This window comes from Pantherophis guttatus, chromosome 4 (genome assembly GCF_059756535.1).
Source record: "Pantherophis guttatus breed Tessera chromosome 4, ASM5975653v1, whole genome shotgun sequence".
NCBI classification, from domain to species: domain Eukaryota; kingdom Metazoa; phylum Chordata; class Lepidosauria; order Squamata; family Colubridae; genus Pantherophis; species Pantherophis guttatus.
Window position 1 is genome coordinate 73,730,913 of NC_142066.1, and position 19,663 is coordinate 73,750,575.

At 37.8% G+C, this 19,663-nt stretch overlaps 1 protein-coding gene across 10 annotated transcripts in view; it reads right to left on the reverse strand.

The window, feature by feature from the left end:
- Window positions 1-19,663, reverse strand: part of HECW1 (HECT, C2 and WW domain containing E3 ubiquitin protein ligase 1) — a 296,682-nt gene that overhangs the window by 75,907 nt on the left and 201,112 nt on the right. For all 10 annotated transcript variants that reach the window (XM_087892405.1, XM_087892404.1, XM_087892401.1 and 7 more), the window contains one exon: window positions 18,757-18,926. In XM_087892405.1, coding sequence (XP_087748531.1) covers window positions 18,757-18,926 — 170 coding nt within the window. The remainder of the gene's footprint in view (window positions 1-18,756; window positions 18,927-19,663) is intronic.

Consider the following 19,663-nt stretch of genomic DNA (forward strand, 5'->3'; position numbering starts at 1 on the left):
ATCTGGTCATATTTCTTCTTTGATCTACTTGGTAAGATTTTGATAAACGACAAGATGAGAACAAAGGGATGTGTCAGGAACAACACAAAATGCAAAGAAAAATATGGGGGGAAATATCTGGCTTGTTTGGGAGCTAACCTCCAACCTCACCACAGTGATCTTAGGGATATTACTTTTCTTTTATTCTTGACAGGTTTTCCTCTTGGGAAATTTTTACGATTTTTGAATTTTTTATTGGAGCAGGAAAAAAATGAATTATTTTCTTTGTCCTTTATTAAATATTTGGTCAATGTGTTTCTCTTATTATTATACTCATTAGCCAAAGAACCAGCAGTTTCTCAGGCTCCTTGTAGAAGTATTCAGTTGGGCTATAAGATTCCCAAATTTTTCCAATCATGAGCATATCTTGAATATATGGGAAATGTCACAAATGCTGCTATCACAAAATATGGCCCTTGAGAAGGGTTGCTCAGAGATGGGAACTGATGGTCTACAAACTAGGCAAAGACTGAGAAAATACTAATATTTCAACATTCATAAGAAGGAAGGAACTTACTATGACAACAGCTACTTCATATAGCAGAAGCCCTACTGTTCCCACATGGTTGCAGTTTGATGCTATCTAATTCAGAATAAATTCCTTTCTTCACTGCAGTTGTTCACTAGAACTCTATGTTTTGAATGTCATATGGCATTATTGGCTAAGATGGATGACAACTCAATATAAAATGTGAGGCACATCACATTTATAGTTGCTTATTATTCATTATTTCTGATCAAATATTCAAATTGTTTTTAGTCATTGCAGTAGCTCATATTCCATATTTGGTAATTTTTAAATAATTAAGAATTATATGGCATTCTATACATCCAAGTTTTGTTTCAATGAATAATTCATGCCAAGACTTTGAGTGAGTGATGCAGATGTGAATGCTTAATTTTGATATTAAAAATGCTTTATAAAGTAAGCAAATTCTTTGGTTTCTTTCTTATGCCTCTTAGATTAGACCAGTTATTCATCATGTTAATTTGGAATTCAGGCTTTAATTTAAAAGTTTTTAAGTGGTAAGTATTCTAACAGGCTAGTATTTATTTAAAAAAAAAACACCTTTTACAGTAAAACAATACTGTTTTTAGTCAAATTATATAGTACCTGGGATGATAGGAAATAGAAACAGAAACAGAAATTTGCACTGTTGAACAATAAGCTGGGACTACCTTGTGAGCAAGATATAGAAACAAGACAAGGATCCCTCTTGTCATCTTTACTATTTATTTTAGTTTTGGAAGTGCAGAATAGAGACGAGATGAGATGAGAGAATTGCTGGTTTGATGATTAAAAGAGAAACATACATATTATGAGTGTTTGAAAAGAATAGAAATATTAATGGAAAAAAGTAAGAATAGGGAGTATATCAGGCTGTAATAAAAAATCAAACTATAAATGAGGTACAAGCTAAGTGTAAAGATCATGGTATTTAATAGAACTATATGATGTTAAAAATGTTTCCTTTCTGAAAGTTTTAATTATTATTCTGGAGAGCCTCACACTGTAAAGTAAATTTCACTCACAAAATTTCAATTGCATTTCAGAGATTCAGCAGTTTGTCATCCTCTAGAGTATGAGAAATTATAGAACACAACCTAAAGAAAACAAGTTGGCAAAACCTATTCCAGCCTTACAAAATGCTGAACCATATGAACTAAAAATAGTCAGGATATTGGATGCTAATTCCAAAGGGATGAATGATTGCCAGGAATTCTTATGCACAAAACTATTGTAATAAGGCAGGTTAAGGGACCCCTTTTCCAATGGATAGTAATCATACTCCCTTCCACATAGCCTGAAATCATTTATTTTGCTTAGAAATGAAAGTGAAAGAGGTGTGGAAAGCATTTTAGAAGGGAGTCTTCCTAGCTTCCAGAGTAAAAGTAAAGGAGGGGAGAGGTGCTTTCAGATTGCAAGAATTTCTTACTATAACCTTACAATAAAGGTAGTATTAATACTCATAGTTTGTGCTTCTGTGCTATATGAAAACATCAATTGTGCAAATCCCTTCTGAATCTAGTCTGCAGTTCTTCCTCCTGTTTCCCAAGGTCATTGCCACATATTATTTCAGAATGGCATTTCTCCAATTATTACCTATTAAAAAAATTCTGAAATCAGAACGGTAGACACTTCATCTCTCCTATTTCAATATTCCAGAAATATAACATCCTTGTCAAAAACATAAGTATGTGCACAGGGGAAATTTAATTGGGAAAAACATGTTGGCAAAGTTCCAATTTCATTTTATTCCATTTCCAAAACATTTGCACCGAGAACTCATTCTAACTTGATCAATCTATTTATGGATAAAGTGCTTGCTAATAAAAGAAGGAACTGACTATTGATCTTATGCTTGATCTTATTGTAAGGTGACCAGATTTTAACATTGGTAAAGAGGGACATTGTGGGCGTGGCTTATTTTGTGGACGTGGCTAGCTGGTCACGTGACTGGGTGGGCGTGGCTAGCTGGTCATGTGACCGGGTGGCCATGGCTATGTGTATAGGGTAAGGTGAGCAGATTTTAACATTGGTAAGAAGGACACCATTGTGGGCGTGGCTTATTATGTGGGCGTGGCTTGGAGGCCATGTGACTGGGTGGGCGTGGCTAGCTGGTCATGTGACCGGGTGGCCATGGCTATGTGTATAGGGACTACTCAGAGGGCTGAAAAGTCATTTCTGACAGGTCCTCACACTTTTGACTGGTCCTCACACTAATGACCATCCTCACATTTATGCCCGTGCAGCATTCTTAACAACCATGTCACTCATTTCACAACTGCTTCTCTTCACCATGGTGACATGATAGGGCAAAAACGTAAAATTTGAGGACAGTCGTAAGTTCGAGGACTGGTCAAAAGTGCGAGGACCAGTCAAAAATAACTTTTTCAGCCCTCTGAGTAGTCCATATGCACAAAAGGACTAACCAGAGGGCTGAAAAAAGTCATTTCTGACAGGTCCTCGCACTTTTGACTGGTCCTCATACTTATGACCATCCTCACATTTATGCCCATGCAGCATTCTTAACAACCATGTCACTCATTTCACAACTGCTTCTCTTCACCATGATGACAAGATAGGGCAAAAATGTAAAATGTGAGGACAGTTGTAAGTTCGAGGACTAGTCAAAAGTGTGAGGACCAGTCAAAAATAACTTTTTCAGCCCTCTGAGTAGTCCATATGCATTAAAGGATACAGCAATAGAGAGGGATGAAGGAAGAGAAATTAGAGTAGGAGTGAGGGTAAGAGAGGGAGGAAGAGAGGAGGAGGAGGAGAAAGGAAGAGGAAGTAGGGAGGAGAAAAAGAGGGTGGGGGGAAGAGAAAGTAAGAAGGAAAGAAAAGAGAGAGGTGGTAGGTTTGAGGAGAAAGATTGCTGTACAATAAAAAAGATGAACGGGAAGAAAGCCAACCCCAAACAAATATAAAGATATTAAGATAAAGAATGAATTGTTAAACTTTAAAGAATAAAAGAGAACAAATATGAATAAATAGCAGTAATTAGAAACACACATACAAACATACAATGTATTTTCTTTGAACAGAATATTTGGCTGGTTCACAAATTTAAACAGCGTTTAGTCATTTCAATTAAATTTACAATTTCTATATTTCCTTTTTGCCATATTTATTCCTCATCTATTTTTTAAAAAAACCAATATTACCCTTCATCCTCATCTCTAATCTTAATCAAATTCAATTTTTCCCTTCTATTCTATATTATACCCCTTCCCATTGTCATCTATTTTTATATCCATCCTCACATTGGTTAATTATGTAATTATGTAATACAGTTGTTTAATACAAATTCAACATTTTAATATAAATCAATTAGTTATATAACTATCTTTTTTGTATATTAATCAATATGAACATGAATATTCCAATTATTTCCATGCAATCCAATTTCTTACAAATCAATTAATTATATCTATCAATAATAATAAACCAAATAATTTCCCCCATATATACCTCCAAACCACAACTTAATTGCTGGGTCGCCCGCCCCTCCTCCCATCCGCGCGGCATCAGCCTACCCTAGCCCAGGGCTGGGCAATTGTGGCTCTTTTACAACGTTTGGACTTCAACTCCCGCCGAGCCCATTCTGGGGAATTGTGGAGAATTCTGGGAGTTGAAGTCCACAAGTCTTAAAGCTGCCAAGGTGGGAGACATCAAGCATGAGGCTGGCCAAGTATCCTCCTTGAGAGACAACAGTTGAACATCAGGAGAGCTGTAAGAGGGCAGGGCTACATTTGGAAATTTTCGCATTTTTGCAGGTGGTGCATTACGATCTGGTGTCTGCAATGGAGAGCAAAATCCGGCTTCTTCTCTCCGCTGTAAGGGCAGCATCAGGATTCCACCTTGGTATATTTGCAGCACAAGGCAGCCCTCCTCTCCTGTCGCTTGGGACTCGGAGCGGTAAACAGCGTCTGGTTCGGGGAGCAGCCGGATTTTGCTCTCCATTGCTCTCTCGGCCCCCTGCAAGCTCTCGTCTCTCGAGGAATGCTCCCTGAAATGGCGCGGGAAACTTTGGTTGGGCTTCTCAAGAGATGAGAGCTTGCAGGGGACCGAGAGAGCAATGGAGAGCAAAATCCGGCTGCTCCCTGAACCAGACGCTGTTTACCGCTCCGAGTCGGCAGGAAACGAGGGCTGCCTTGCGCCGCAAATATACCAAGGTTTTTTTTTTTTAACACTGATCAGCTGTAGGTCGGCCCTTTGAAGCCCCGCGGCAAGAGTTCAAACAGTTTTTTTTCCCTCTAGCCATCAGCGGGGACTCAGGAGGCAGAATGAAAAATCGGGACTTTTTTAAAACGCCGGACGCGGGACAAATTGCTCAAAAGCGGGACTGTCCCGCCAAAAACGGGACGTCTGGTCACCTTATCTTATTGTGACCGACATAAATTGATTTGAAACTCTGCAATAGAACTGTAAAGAAATAAAACAGAAATTTCAGGCAATTTGGAGTTTCAAAAACTCATTTTCCTTTCCTGCTGAATGTGTATCATAAGGCAATTTCAGAATGCATACCATAAGGCAATTTCCATTAATTTTGTCAATATTCTAAAACTCCTTGCTGAAGATTTTTTTTGCAGCAAACTACTCTATTGTCTAAATATATAAAAATTGCCAATAAGGGAAGTATCCCACTTAAATATCTTTTTGATTCAACAGAATAAACCCCAAATATTTACATATTTAAAAATGGAATACATTATTATAACATTATATACATGGATTGACATTAATCTTTTGCAGGCGAGACAAATATGGATAGATACAGCTAATAAACCTTTAATGCATTCAACATTAACAGCTCCACAACTGGAATTTTAAGTGATCTTGAACCTTTATTTATAAAATTATTCTATTGATGCTACTATCAAAAGTAAGATCCTCACGCATAATCCTTGATTTGCAACCATTTGTTGGCCATACAGGTACAAAGATAGCCAAAGAAATGATTGAAGCCTGGGAAATGTCAGTCAACAGGAAGGCTGATTTGCCACAGCTTATTGGGTACTTAGGAACCGAGGGCTTGGCAGCACAAGGAAACAATTAGAAAAGAACCATGGAAGAAAAGGATCCATGGCAAAAATGATATTTTTATATTATTGTTGTAAGACTTTTATATTAAAAATGGAAAGACACTGAAATGCCCACGACAGAGGAATGGTTGGTGACAAAGAGATGAGGAAATTAACTTATTTTATTAAAGGAATACTTATCAATGTCTGACAATCCCTTATGGATTTTTTGCTAAAAAAAAAGACAGAAAAAAGAACTTGTGATTATGTGTTTTTGTTTTTTTTTTATAAATTTTTATTGAAAATTATTAAAAAATACAGAAAAAAATATAATAATATGGATAGAATTGCAGAGAGTAATATAATACATATAGAGTTTTAAAGTATCAATTTTCGTCTGGAGAAAGTACAAACTTCCATTAAGCTAACTCATCAAAAGAAAGGAAGGTTTAACCAGAAAAAAAATTCTCAATCGTCATGCAGTACTCCTGGAAGTATTTACCCACGTTCACATTAAGGTTAATATTTTCGTTCTTCTTAAGATTTCTTTTTTTGCAGCCAAGCATACCATCTGTCCCAGTTCCTATATAACCCCGATTCTTGTCTATCTCGCAAAAGTCCAGTAAGCTTGTCTGCTTCTGCACAGTCCATGATCTTTGCAATTAACGTAGCCTCCGATGGGATATTTTTAGATTTCCATTCTTGCGCGAACGAGATCCTGGCTGCAATGATGATGTGGAGAGCGAGATACCAATTAGATTTGTTTAAATTCTCTGGTTTCATGCCTAGTAAAAACGTTTCCAGGTTCAAATCTATTCTACATCCTATGATTTCTAAAATCCATTTTTGAATTCTAGCCCAATATTCTTTTGCTCGGGGACAGGTCCACCAACTATGAAAGTAAGTTCCCATAGTGGCGTTGCATTTCCAGCAAACCGGAGAGGTCCCCGGGAACATCTTCGATAATCTAGCCGGGGGCAGGTGCCATCTATATAGCATTTTGTATATATTTTCCTTATAGGAAACTGACATTGTTAATTTTAAGGTTGTCCCCCAGATTTCTTCCCATTTTTCAAGTTCAATCGAGTATCCCAAATTTCTCCCCCAGGCAATCATTGAGTCTTTGATGACCTCCTCTCCAATCCAGTCCATTAAGAGGAATTGATAGAGTTTGGATAATACCTTCTCATCCTTCCCCAACAAGATCTTATCAAGTTCCTGTAGAGAATTATAAATTCCTCCTTTATTTTTATCCTGAGCTGTCCTAGATTGGATCTGATTGTATGACCACCAATCTAGCTCATAGCCTAATTCCCCCAGCATATTTCGAGATTTTACTTTGCCTGAAGGATCCAACAGAGCTTGGTAGATTAGTGGTTTATTTCTGTTGTAAAGAGTCGGGTGTGTCATTGCCTCTAAAGGGGAAAGCCAAATCGGAGTCATCAGGTAAAATTTATTTCTTATTCGATCCCATATGGTCATCAAAACCTTTCGAATAAAGTGGTCCATAAAATATTTATGTTTTTTGGGCCTTTCCTGACTCAGATAATAGTGCCACCCCTGTTGCAAATTGTGACCTTCCAAGCTAAGGATTCTCCTCCTCCTCAAGGCAATCCAGTCTCTGATCCAAGTTAAGACAGCTGCCTGATGATAAAGCTCCCATTTAGGTAGGCCAAATCCTCCCCTGGAAGGGGATTCTTGAAGCATTTTCAATTTAATCCTTGGTTTTTTATTCTGCCATACAAATCTATGTATACACTGATCTAAAGAATGAAAAAAAATTGTATCTACTAAAACTGGGGCTGTCTGAAAGAGAAAAATCCATTTAGGCAGGATATACATCTTAACTACTGCAATTCTACCTAATAATGATAGCTGTAAACTTTTCCATCCTTCCAACATTTCTTTAGTTTGACTAAGTAGTTTTTGGTAGTTGTCTTCTTTAATGGTCGAGCATTTAGATGAAAGCCAAATTCCTAAGTATTTTAGTTTTTTGACTATCTGGATCCCTAGTTCTTCCTCTAACTGCGCTTTTTGATTCTTCGTCATATTTTTAATTAGGATCTTGGTTTTATCTTTATTTAATTTAAATCCCGCTACTTTCCCGTAAGCCTCCAATTCCTGTAGCAGGATTGGTCCCGATTCCAAAGGTTCTTCCAAGACAAATATCAAGTCGTCCGCAAAGGCTTGGAGCTTAAACTCTTCCCCTCTGTTTCTTAGCCCTCTAATTCCTTGATTTCTTCTGACCTCATTCAATAATAACTCTAGGGTTAAAATAAATAAAAGTGGAGATAATGGACATCCCTGTCTAGTACCTTTACTTATATCAATTTTTTCAGACTCCTCCCCATTAATAAGTATTTTCGCTGTCTGTTTTGCGTATACTGTCCGGATTGCCCTGGTAAATCTTTCCCCGAATTCCATTTCGCTCAACTGTGCAAAGAGAAATTTCCAGCTCACTCTGTCAAAGGCTTTTTGTGCATCCACGGAGACCAGGGCCACCTGTTTATCAGAATTACACTCATAATATTCTAATATATTCATTATAGTTCTCACGTTATCTTTCAATTGTCTATGAGGTAGGAAGCCATTCTGGTCTCCGTGGATGTACTCATTCAGGAAAATTTTTAGTCTCTTCGCTAAAATCGCAGAGAATAATTTATAATCGGAATTAAGCAGGGAAATTGGTCTGTAATTTTTAATCAGAAGCGGATCAGTGCCTTCCTTTGGAATTAGTGTAATATATGCTTCAGACCAGGAGGGTGGCATTTGACCAAAGACCAGAACCTCATTAAATACTTGAGTCAAAAATTCCCCCAAAGTCTCAAGGAGGGCCTTATAAATTTCTACTGGCAGACCATCCGTACCTGGGGTCTTTCCCCCCTTTTGTTCCCTTAATACTAACTCTACTTCCTTCAAGGTAATCTCTGCATTCAATATTTCTCTCATTGGGGGTGGGACCTTCCGGGGATCCACTCTAGCCAAATACTCTCTAATCTCCTGGTCCTGTTCATCTCCAGCTGAATACAAAGCAGTAAAATATTCTTGTATTATTTTTCCTTTCCCTTCCTTATCCGAAACACATCTTCCCCTTTGGTCCTTCAAACAAACTATCCTATTTCTCTCCTGTTGCTTCTTCAGTCTATAAGTAAGCCATTTTCCTGCTTTATTTGCATGCTCAAAATGCCTTTGTTTTGCCCATCTAATTTTAGTAGCCAATTCTTCCTGATCTAATAGGTTTAACTGGTGTCGGGTTATTTTCTTCTTCTCAACTAGTTTTAAGTTCCCTGGGTCTGTCTGCAACCTCGCTTCCACTTTCTCCAATTCACACCTCAATTTACTCCGTTTCAGTCTTTGGGTCTTCCTCTTTCCAATTATATGAGATGATACTACTCCCCTGATCACCGCCTTCGCCGTATCCCAGATAATCTGTGGACTAGTATCCTCTTTCCTATTGACCCTAAAGAAAAAAACCATCTCCTCTTTTAGCTTTTGGAGTAAATCTTTGTCTTTTAATACTCCTACATCCATCTTCCATGGATTATGTGTTTGAAGATTAGAAAGGATAGTTTATGGAAAGAAGGAAATTATGATGTAACCTTAGAATGAGAAGCTAAAATATAAATGTATAACTGCTGTCAAAAAGATTGGAAACAACTTCTTTATAATCCCTCCCTCCCCTATTTATTTTTATTTTTTCTTTCTTAATCACAATTCTTTACTTTCTTTGTTTTTCTAAAATTTGTATTGTTTTTATCTTTAGAAATATTTTCAAATATTTTCTAATTCATTCCTAATCCTATTAATTTCTAGTTACTGTCATAGCATTTAGAAGACATTAAGCAAGAAATTAAGAGAAATATTGCTAAAATTAAAATTTCACATTATTTAATGACCTTCCATTGTCTGGCTTTTTAGGATTCATAGTTTCCTCACTTTTTCTTTCTGCTGTTATTTTTCTCAATGCCATATTATTCTTGATTGATATATTTCCTTGTCCTGTATTGAGGTTCAAAGTCTGAATTCAACAGAACATGTCCTTTGCTAGTATCTGTATTTTATTACAGAGACATTTGTATGACTCTCACATCACTATTTTTTTTCTTCCTTTGAATTGTGTCCAAAATTTCCTCCAATTTTCTTGGCAAGTTTTTTTCAAAATGGTTTGCCATTCCTAAAGCTGAGAGAAAATCACTGGCCAAGATCACTCAACTGTCTTTATACCTAAGCCTGGAGTTAAACTCACATTCACCCAGTTTCTAGTTCGATGCTTTAACTACTACACTAAACTCAATTTTACTATTATCGCAGGGCACCCAGGGCACCCAGGATAATTTTACACCTCCGTGATACTTTTAGATGTTGCTGCAATGTTGCCCAGCCTGGTGAAGCAGTCGCCAAATGGGTTGGATGATAATTTGTGCCATAAACTAGCAGGGTTAATAAGCACTTACTTCACCATATTATAGTGCTCTGTAATTTGATATAGACTTCCATCTGCAATAAATATATTTCAGGTCAAATTTTGCAGACTTATCTGTCCTCTTTAATTTTTTAAGTTTAAATTATACATCTGACGCTACTGATTCATGGTCCATGCCCTTGTCTATCCCTGGAAATATCCTGGATGAATATCCTGGTTGAATTTTTCCTATTGTATTTGATGCTGATTGATATTCATTTATAAAATCTGTATTTATGTTAATTGAAGCAGCTTTTGACAATGAACAAAGAATTATAGGTTCTGGGGGGGGGGGGGGAAGTAGCACCGCCTACAGGAGTAAAAGGAGATATGACTCCAAGATATGCCTTTCTAGAAGACATGCTAAGCCATATTGCTTCAAGTGCAAGAGAATCATTAACAGATCACGTCTTTCAAGGTATTCAATTATTTGCTTGAGTAAAATCTTGAATATATTTCCATATGGATCTAAGCAGAAGTTCTTGTGAACAGCAGCTAAGAAACAGCAGTTTCTTTAGTTTGTCTGGGAGAAGCAGTGATATCGGCTTCTCAAAATTATAAGGTGGAAGGAACTTAGAGTAGACCTAAATTTCCAAAAATGGAAATATTCAGCAAACCATGCCTGCAGTTATCTCAAGATTCAGTATGGCCACTTTGGAAATAAAACTAATGGAAGCCAGAGATTACTAGTTACATATTCAACGTATTTGGAAAACGACTACTGATGGTCCAGAAGTTATTCAGAAACTTTGGTAAGGACAGGAAAAGGAGTAGTAGATTACATCAACCAGTAGACCAGGTCCTCTGCACTTTAAATTTCTAGGCCAACATCCTTCCAATTTATTTGCTGGGGGGGGGGGAAGCAGATTCTTTGAAGGGGATCTCAGTGTTTACTCTCCAACCAAATACCAATTATCAGCAATTGTGTGGTAGAAGGAAGAACTGAACAATCTGGGATGTCAAAATCATTACCACTTCCTTTTCAAAAGATTGAACTGATTTTCATTCAATGGTAAATACATTATATATCCCTTGGAATAATTGCTGGAGGAAAAACACAATGGCTTCTGCAGATCTTGGCCCAACTGACAGTGGGGAAGAACATTATATCTGGCCAAGAGATATCAGATATGATCTCATATTCAATTTATTTTAGAAGAATAACTGCGATAGTCCAGAGGATAAGGGAATAGAAAAGAAAAAGAATTTCCTGGTTTTATGGTAATTTTAGACCACTACTGGACTAGAAACGAGAGAAAACAGAGGAGGAAATGAAAGGCCAACAGGTCTTGGGCTATCATGAGAAATATATAGCAACTTATTAGGACCATGAAAAAGCTGATTTCATTAAGGTCAATAGTCTGCCCTAGAAGAAATGGAAGGATGACAAGATTCAGAACTGATCTTAAATGAGACAAGCTTCAAGGACATCTGAGTCTGGAACTACCTAACTACAACCTTTGTGAACCTGAACTGGAAGCAGAAAATGGATTCAGTTCTAATCCTGTGTTTACAATAAGAGGTCTGGAATTAAGAACGACATTTGAGGTCATTAATTAATTAATGTTCCCTTCAACATTAAATCTCTATTTTGAAAAGGATCTAACAAAGACTGGATTACCCAATAATGACAGAACTACCAGCAGCAGTCTTGAATGATAACAAGGTGAGGGATTCAGGGTTGTAGGGAGTTAGTACAGAGGAGTAATTGGGCTTGCATTTTTCTTCATATTCTCCCCCTCCCACTTTTTTAAAAAATTAAACAGTAGTCTTTTTAGAAAGTTCTGATCATTATTGTGAGCTATTTCCTTGGCGCCGCACCCCCCACGGCCTGTTTTGGGCCTGGAAGGCCTCCCTGAAGCCTCCTGGGACCAAAAATGGGCTGCGAGAGTTCACACTGTGCCCCCCCGGCCCATTTTGGGCCTGGCAAGCCTCCCTGAAGCCTCCTGGGACCAAAAATGGGTTGTGAGGGTGCACCGCTCCCCTTGCGCTCCCCCCATCCCCGCACATGCACACAAGAACCCCTCACCCCCACACATGTGCGTGAGACCCTCACACATGTGCGTCTCTCTCAGGCGCCCCGCCCCCACACCAGAGACCTGAAAATCAGTTGGCCGGTGGGAGGCACATAGTGGATCTGAGCTGGGTAACAGCTCGCGTGCCTGCAGAGAGTGCCACCTGTGGTACACATGCCATAGGTTTGCCATCACGGGTCTAGACAGTCACTTATCATATAGTATAGGTTCTCCTGCTTGAGCAGGGGGCTGGACTAGAAGACCTCCAAGGTCCCTTCCAGTTCATTCATTTTAAATTCTACTTATTTTGCTGATATATTAAGTCCATAGAAGTGACACTGATTTGTGAATGCAAATCAAGATGCCAACTGGCATGGATTGAAACCTGGGTATCTGCAATATCACCTATTACACATGGAAGCTGTCCAGTGGGATCAATGATAGAGGGGTTATTGGGGGTCTGTATGCCATGTAAATACTATGTAATACTACGCCAAGTAATACTATGCCAAGTAAATAAGTATTCTACTTATGCTTTTATCTATTTACAGAGGTTTTTTTATGGTTGTAAGCTGTCTAGAGTTAGCCTAAGGTATGATGGGTGGCCACTAAATGTTATGTTATTTTATGTTATGTTAATTATATTTACACAAACATATGTATTTTATATACACACACAAACACACACACGCACACGCACACACACACACAGAAAGAACTCTGTAGATCTGACAGGTTAGTAAAGAAACAAGCCTGCAGAAAAGCCACATGGACAATTCTGCCACATGGACAGCCAGGGTGCCTTGAAAGAGCCCGCCTTGAAAGTGGCGGTGGTGAGGCTTCTCCTTAAGAAGCCTTCTCTGGACCCGGCTGTTAAGAAGCCTTCTCTGGACTAACTACCGTCCTATCTCCAACCTTCGCTTTATTGCAAAGGTTGTTGAGAGTGTGGTTGCGCAACAGCTCCCACAGTACCTGGATGAAACCGTCTATCTAGACCCGTGCCAGTCCGGCTTCAGGCCTGGGTACAGCACGGAAACAGCATTGGTCGTGTTGGTTAATGATCTCTGGAGGGCTCGGGACAGGGGTTGCTCCTCTGTTCTGGTCTTATTAGATCTCTCAGCGGCTTTTGATACCATTGACCATGGTATCATGCTGCACTGGTTGGAGGGATTGGGGGTGGGAGGCACCTAGTTGCGGTGATTCTCCACCTATCTCTCTGACCGGTCGCAGTCTGTGTTGGCAGGGGGGCAGAGGTCGACCTCGAGGTGCCTTGTTTGTGGGGTGCCACAAGGGTCGGTCCTCTCGCCACTCCTGTTCAACATTTATGTGAAGCCGCTGGGTGAGATCATCCGTGGATTTGGGGTTCAGTGCCATCTGTACACTGATGGCACTCAGCTGTACATCTCCAGCCCAAACCACCCCAACGATGCCCTTGAAGTGATGTTCCAGTGTCTGGAGGCCGTGCGGGTCTGGATGGGGAGGAACAGGCTTCGACTCAACCCTTCCAAGACTGAGTGGCTGTGGATGCCAGCATCCCGATATAGGCAACTGGTGCCATCGCTGGCTATTGGGGGCGAGTCATTGACCCCCACAGAGGAGGCTCGCAACTTGGGCGTCCTCCTGGACACACAGCTGTCTTTAGAAGAGCACATGACAGCCGTGGCCAGGAGGGCTTTTTATCAGGTTCGCCTGATACGCCAGTTGCGCCCCTTTCTGAGTCCGGATTCCTTGTGCACAGTCACTCATGCTCTTGTCACTTCTCGCCTGGACTACTGCAACGCTCTCTACATGGAGCACCCGGAGGCTCCAACTGGTCCAGAATGCGGCCGCGCGGGTGATTACGGGAGCAACATGGCACTCCCATATAACACCTCTCCTGCGCGAGCTGCACTGGTTCCTGGTGGTCTTCCAGGTGCACTTCAAGGTGTTGGTTCTCACCTTTAAAGCGCTCCATGGCTTAGGGCCGGGGTATTTACGAGACCGCCTTCTGCTACTGATAACCTCCCACCGGCCAATATGCTCTCACAGAGAGGGCCTCCTCAGGGTGCTGTTGGTCAAGCAATGTCGGCTGGCGACCCCCAGGGGGAGAGCCTTCTCTGTGGGAGCACCGCCCTCTGGAACGAGCTACCTCCCAGAATACGGCTGATCCTGAATCTCCGGACTTTCCGTAAGGCCCTGAAGACGTTTTTATTTCAGCAAGCCGGCCTGGCCTGAATAGGTTTTACGGGTTAGTTTTTTAATTGTATAGCTTGGGGTTTTAAATTGGGAGGCCGATTAATATAATTTATTTTTAGTTATCTTAACTTTTATATTGTATGTTATTTTAATTTTTGGCTGTTCACCGCCCTGAATCCCTTCGGGGAGAAGGGCGGGATATAAATTCAATTAATAATAATAATAATAATAATAATAATAATAATAATAATAATAATAAAGGGTGGCTCTTTTATTGGTGTTACTCTTGGAAATAGATGCTGAGAACAACTTTCAAATCTTCCTCTCTGCTGTATTTGTCTTGCCATGCCATGCTTAGAACTCTGCAGAGATGTACTGTCTATATAAGACAATTAATTAAGCTCTAAGAGAGATGGGCCGTAAGAAGTGTGGAAAATAAGTATAAACAAGTATTACTTGGATCTACTAAAAAAAACTAAAATACAAACACATTTATTAAATTAACATTTCATCTCATGGAAAATTATCATTAAAATCCAAAGCAAATAGATTTATTTATCTCTGCTCTTATTTATTACTAAAAATTAGTATGATGGAGGCAAAACCTCTGGGGAATAATAGCCCATCGGTTAATTGATTTAACAATTAAAAAGAAATTGGGCTATGCAATCTTGTAACAAGGATCTAAACCTTGTTTTGGAAACAAGGTTTCCAAAAAACCACTGAGATTACTGCATCACATTACGGCTGTGAACATAAATTCTACTCATGTACACAACAAGATTCCTCACAAGTAGAAAGACCTTCAGTTTTAAGTTTTATATTTATGTGGACAAACATATATTTTGTAGTGCAAACATCGATACTAAGAAATTTTCAAAAGTAACCATACAATAATTCTTAATGGAAAACTTACAATCTTGTAATAAAAATACATTACAGACTGGCATAGGTAGTGTTCAATGTATGACCGATCAGTTAGGACTGTTAAAAGTTACAATGGTACTTTCAACCCAGTTCTAAAGTTCCAACAGTTGACACTTCCAGGTTACGTGACCACATATCAGGCATTTGACAACTGGGTCATATTTATGACTGCTTTATGAAGTACCCCATAGTCACATGATTGCGATTTGACATTTTTGCTGAATACTGGCTGGGCAATGATAATTTGCTTTACAACCATCACAACTTAAGGTCCTAAGAGGCACTTAAGGTCCACTATGGTCATAAGGTGAGGACTACTTGTATATGAAGAAGTGCTACACTGCAAGATTAAATTCCTGGTAGTAACTGATAACTAATAAAGAACATCCTGCTTACAGGTACCGGTACTTCTTTTGGCCAGTTTCCTGCCAAACAACTCTATTGACCAACTAAGTCAACAAATATTTAATAAGCAATATTAGATAAATTTCTCCTATAAATTTAGCCACTGAACAGAAAGAAGTAATCTTGCTCCCATCTGCAACAACTGTATGTACATAGGAAATAAATTTAGAAACAAATCCTTTTCATGTTGTCAGAGGCAGCATTTGAAGATACTTGAAGTTACCCTATGTTGAAATCTGGGTGGGAGGGAGGTGTAATGTAAATTAATTCCTGCTGCAAACATTCAGCTGAACTGAGGAAGATCTTTAATTACACTAAAATTAAACTACTGACTTGGCGACTGGAAATATACTTTAAATTTAGCAGATTATGCTCCAAATCTGAACTCCCAGATAAGAAGCATGGAGGGTGATGAATGAAATGTGAAATGGAATCTGGGACACAGAAAAGATATCAGAATAACCTCCTACAAAAACTGCTTTATTGATTCAATTTATACAGCACTTTGCAGCTTCCAGCTTTATCTGATCGTTTGAAATTTCTTATAGATGACTTAATTCTTTGAATTCATATATTCCAAACTGAATCTATCTGGCATAAATAGGTTTTTGTCTCTTCTCTATGTATTGTTTGACTATCTTACCTTATTTGCTACTATATACTCATTTATATATTCAATATTCAATAACCATGTATACAGGAGCTACCATTTCCATCTGTTCTGCTCCATTCATTCACCCTGATCTGCACAGCATTCTAAAAGGAAGCACCATAAAGTGTCATATTCCAATGTTCTTCTGACATTTGAGTACATTCCATATGCTTTTAGGTATAAGGATAATACATTTGGGGCTTTGCACATTATTCAATTAAATTATGTTACCTTGTCACTACCAAAAACATTTATTTTTGCTTTTGTTTGCAGTTGTTTGTTATATTTGTATATAATAATGGCATTCAACCAAACTCTAATTATGTTCTTGTAATGCCAGCCTCTGCCTTTATTTAATAATTAATAATTACCAGCTTCACCAATAACCATTTTGTCGCACAAAGTGCACAAAAGACTAACTTAACATTTGACTTAGCAACAAATTAAGCTATAATAAATGAAATTTAAGGAGTACAGAGTATCTATATCTGTCCTCGCTGGCGTCTACTTAAATAAAAACATTATGTAACTTTCATAAAGAAAGAAACATCATGTAACTTTTACAAACGTAACTTATGAGAAAGCATACTTTCCTTCAACTAGTTTAGTTGGATGTTGGATGCGGAAATCTTCCTGGAGAAGAGGATATCTTGAGATAATCCATGTATACTCCAGGCAGCCAATCTTCATATGTATGAATTTGGTTTTTGCTCTTGGTTTATGAGTTGAGCAGCTGGGAATTGAGGGAGAAACAAGCTCAATTTGATTGAGACTCATTTCTTAACCATTTTGGCTTTGCTTTTTATTGCCTTGAAAATATTAAGACCCTTGGCAATGGAAAATTATGTGGTAATTACCAGGTGACTCACCTTTTCCTTAAAGAAATAATTTTTAAATATACTTTTGAAGTTTGGGAATATTATTTTTTGGATTAAACAGCAAAAAGGAACTGATAGTGTGGGTTTTTAAGGATTCAGATGGACTACAATTTTAAATTAATTAGATGAAACCTTCCCATTGGAAACTATGATTGTTTGGGTTCTTTAGAAAAAAAACCACAATAGGATAGGGTTTTGACATTCAGACACTAAAGGGAGCTAGAAAATAATAAACAGTCCAATTAAGGGAGAAGGAAACTTAAGTTTAATAAAAATGGAGCAAAATACTTTAACAATGGAATATCTGGTGGATATTTGAACAACAGTCTTCAATGTTATCTGATACAACAGTGTGTTAATGAAGTTACAGAAAAACTATACCATATCAGTCTGAAATTATTTTGGATATGGATTTAAATGTGACACGTAATGAGGATATGGAAAAGATGTATTGGATATATAAATGAAACCAGTTAATATTTCATTGCTTAAAGGAAATATACCAAATAAGAAAAGTGATGTGGATAACTTTGGATAGCCATAAAAATGCAATTTGGCATGAATTGTCTGACACCAGGGGACTGAAAACTGTCAATCATAATTACGAGGACCAAGTTGGTTGCCAAAAAAAAAAAAAAAAATCTTATGCAGACAGGAGAAGATGAAAGCCTAGGCAGAAGTTTCTATTTTAAATAGGTCAGCTTTGCAATGAAGAAAATGTTCAGAATGAAGTAAATTCTTGAAAAATTGCTGTCAAAAATTTGGATCAAATTTTTTCCAAAGAAATGAGCTCCAAAAAAGAAGCTGGGCTTAAATCATATCCAAGGAGATTTTAATCATTGCATTTATATGCTGAGATTCTTTGGAGAAACAGAAGCCATGTAAAGCCAACACTGATTTTGTGTGTGTGTGCATTTAAAGTAACATAGTCAGTATGAAATTTACAGTTGCTCATAGCATGGAAAACGATCTCTAGATATTTAAGTCTTGACTTGCTCTTTTAAATGGTTATTTAATTGCTAGACATGTGCCATTAGGGCACTTAGCAAAAACAATGATTTTGGTTTTAAAGTAATTAATTTCTAGCTGTTATTTTTTGAGTGCTTAGCCATATTCAAAGCAACCCTTTCAGGACAATTATGTTGGATAAAGCAGCATGACATCATCTGCATACCGAAGAACAGAAATCTCTTTATTTCCCTGTTTTGACAGATGAAGAGATGGGCTATTCTGTTTGTCTATAAGAGTTAATTTCTTTAGTCCAGTGTCCTTGGACATTATATCACACCTGGGAGTGATATATCATCTGGGAGTTTTTACACAACTTATACATAAGCAAAAATAATCAATTGAAGAAGAGTTCAATTTCTTTCATAGTTTGGATCCAAAGATGAAATCAAAAGCATATCTAAATGCTATGTGTATAGAGTGATATGTGAGTTCTGGAGGAGTAATTTTTAACTAAACACTATGTTTTTATAGGGGAAAATGGGAAGAGTGAGTTAAGTCCTTGAAAATGGTGGTTTTTAAAAAATAAATAAAATAAATATATAAAACACTAAAAATGAGTCTTTTCTCTCTATAAAAGAAAAGATCAGCCTATGCCAGCAAGAACAATCTTGCCTCTGTTTTCTCTCTCTAGGCATCCTTATTTCTTTCTTGGCCGTGGCTTACCTCTCCTTGCCAGATGGGATTGACAGTGTTACACATAATCTTGGATCTTTTTTCCTGTCCATGGTGTGGAAGAGCTGGGAAGATGCTATGCTTTCCAGGCTGGATTGAAATTTTAAGGTAAGGATCCGGATTGAAGAACATGCCTTTCTTCAAACCAAAAGCTTGGAAATCTGCAAAATGTTAGATATCCATATTAGCATTATTTATATTCTGTTAAACTATAGTCATATTTATAATTTGAAATTTTTAATTGTGTATCAAATTAAATAAATATAGGTGGTCAATGTTTAGTGATATAATTGGGGTTGGCAACTCAGTCATTGAGTGAAGCGGTCACTAAGTGAAACCACAACTGTGCTTATGACCTACAAAGGTTTTACATCTGAGGATTGATCATAAAATTACTTTTTCATCATTGTTGCTAAATGAAGACTTTCTCTAAGAATAGAATAGAATAGAATAGAATAGAATAGAATAGAATAGAATAGAATAGAATAGAATAGAATAGAATAGAATAGAATAGAATAGAATAGAATAGAATACTGTATTGGCCAAGTGTGATTGAACACACAAGGAATTTGTCTCCAGTACATAAGTTCTTACCGGCAATAAAAAACAGCAAAATAATATAATCATAAGATACCAATAAGAGAAAGTAGTAAAAATGAGAAGGATAATAATAATATAGCCTTACTAAATGGGAAATATCCTTAGACATAAGACAGTGCTGTGGGAATTATGTGATAGCACGAGACAAAAATTGTCTTTGTGTCTAGTTGTTTTGGTATGAATCCTGAAGGGAAGAGATGAAACAGATGAAGTTTATGTCTAGGATGTGAGGGGTCTGTAGCTATTTTGTTAGCCCTCTTCATGACACATACAGTATACAGGTCCTCAATGGAAGGCA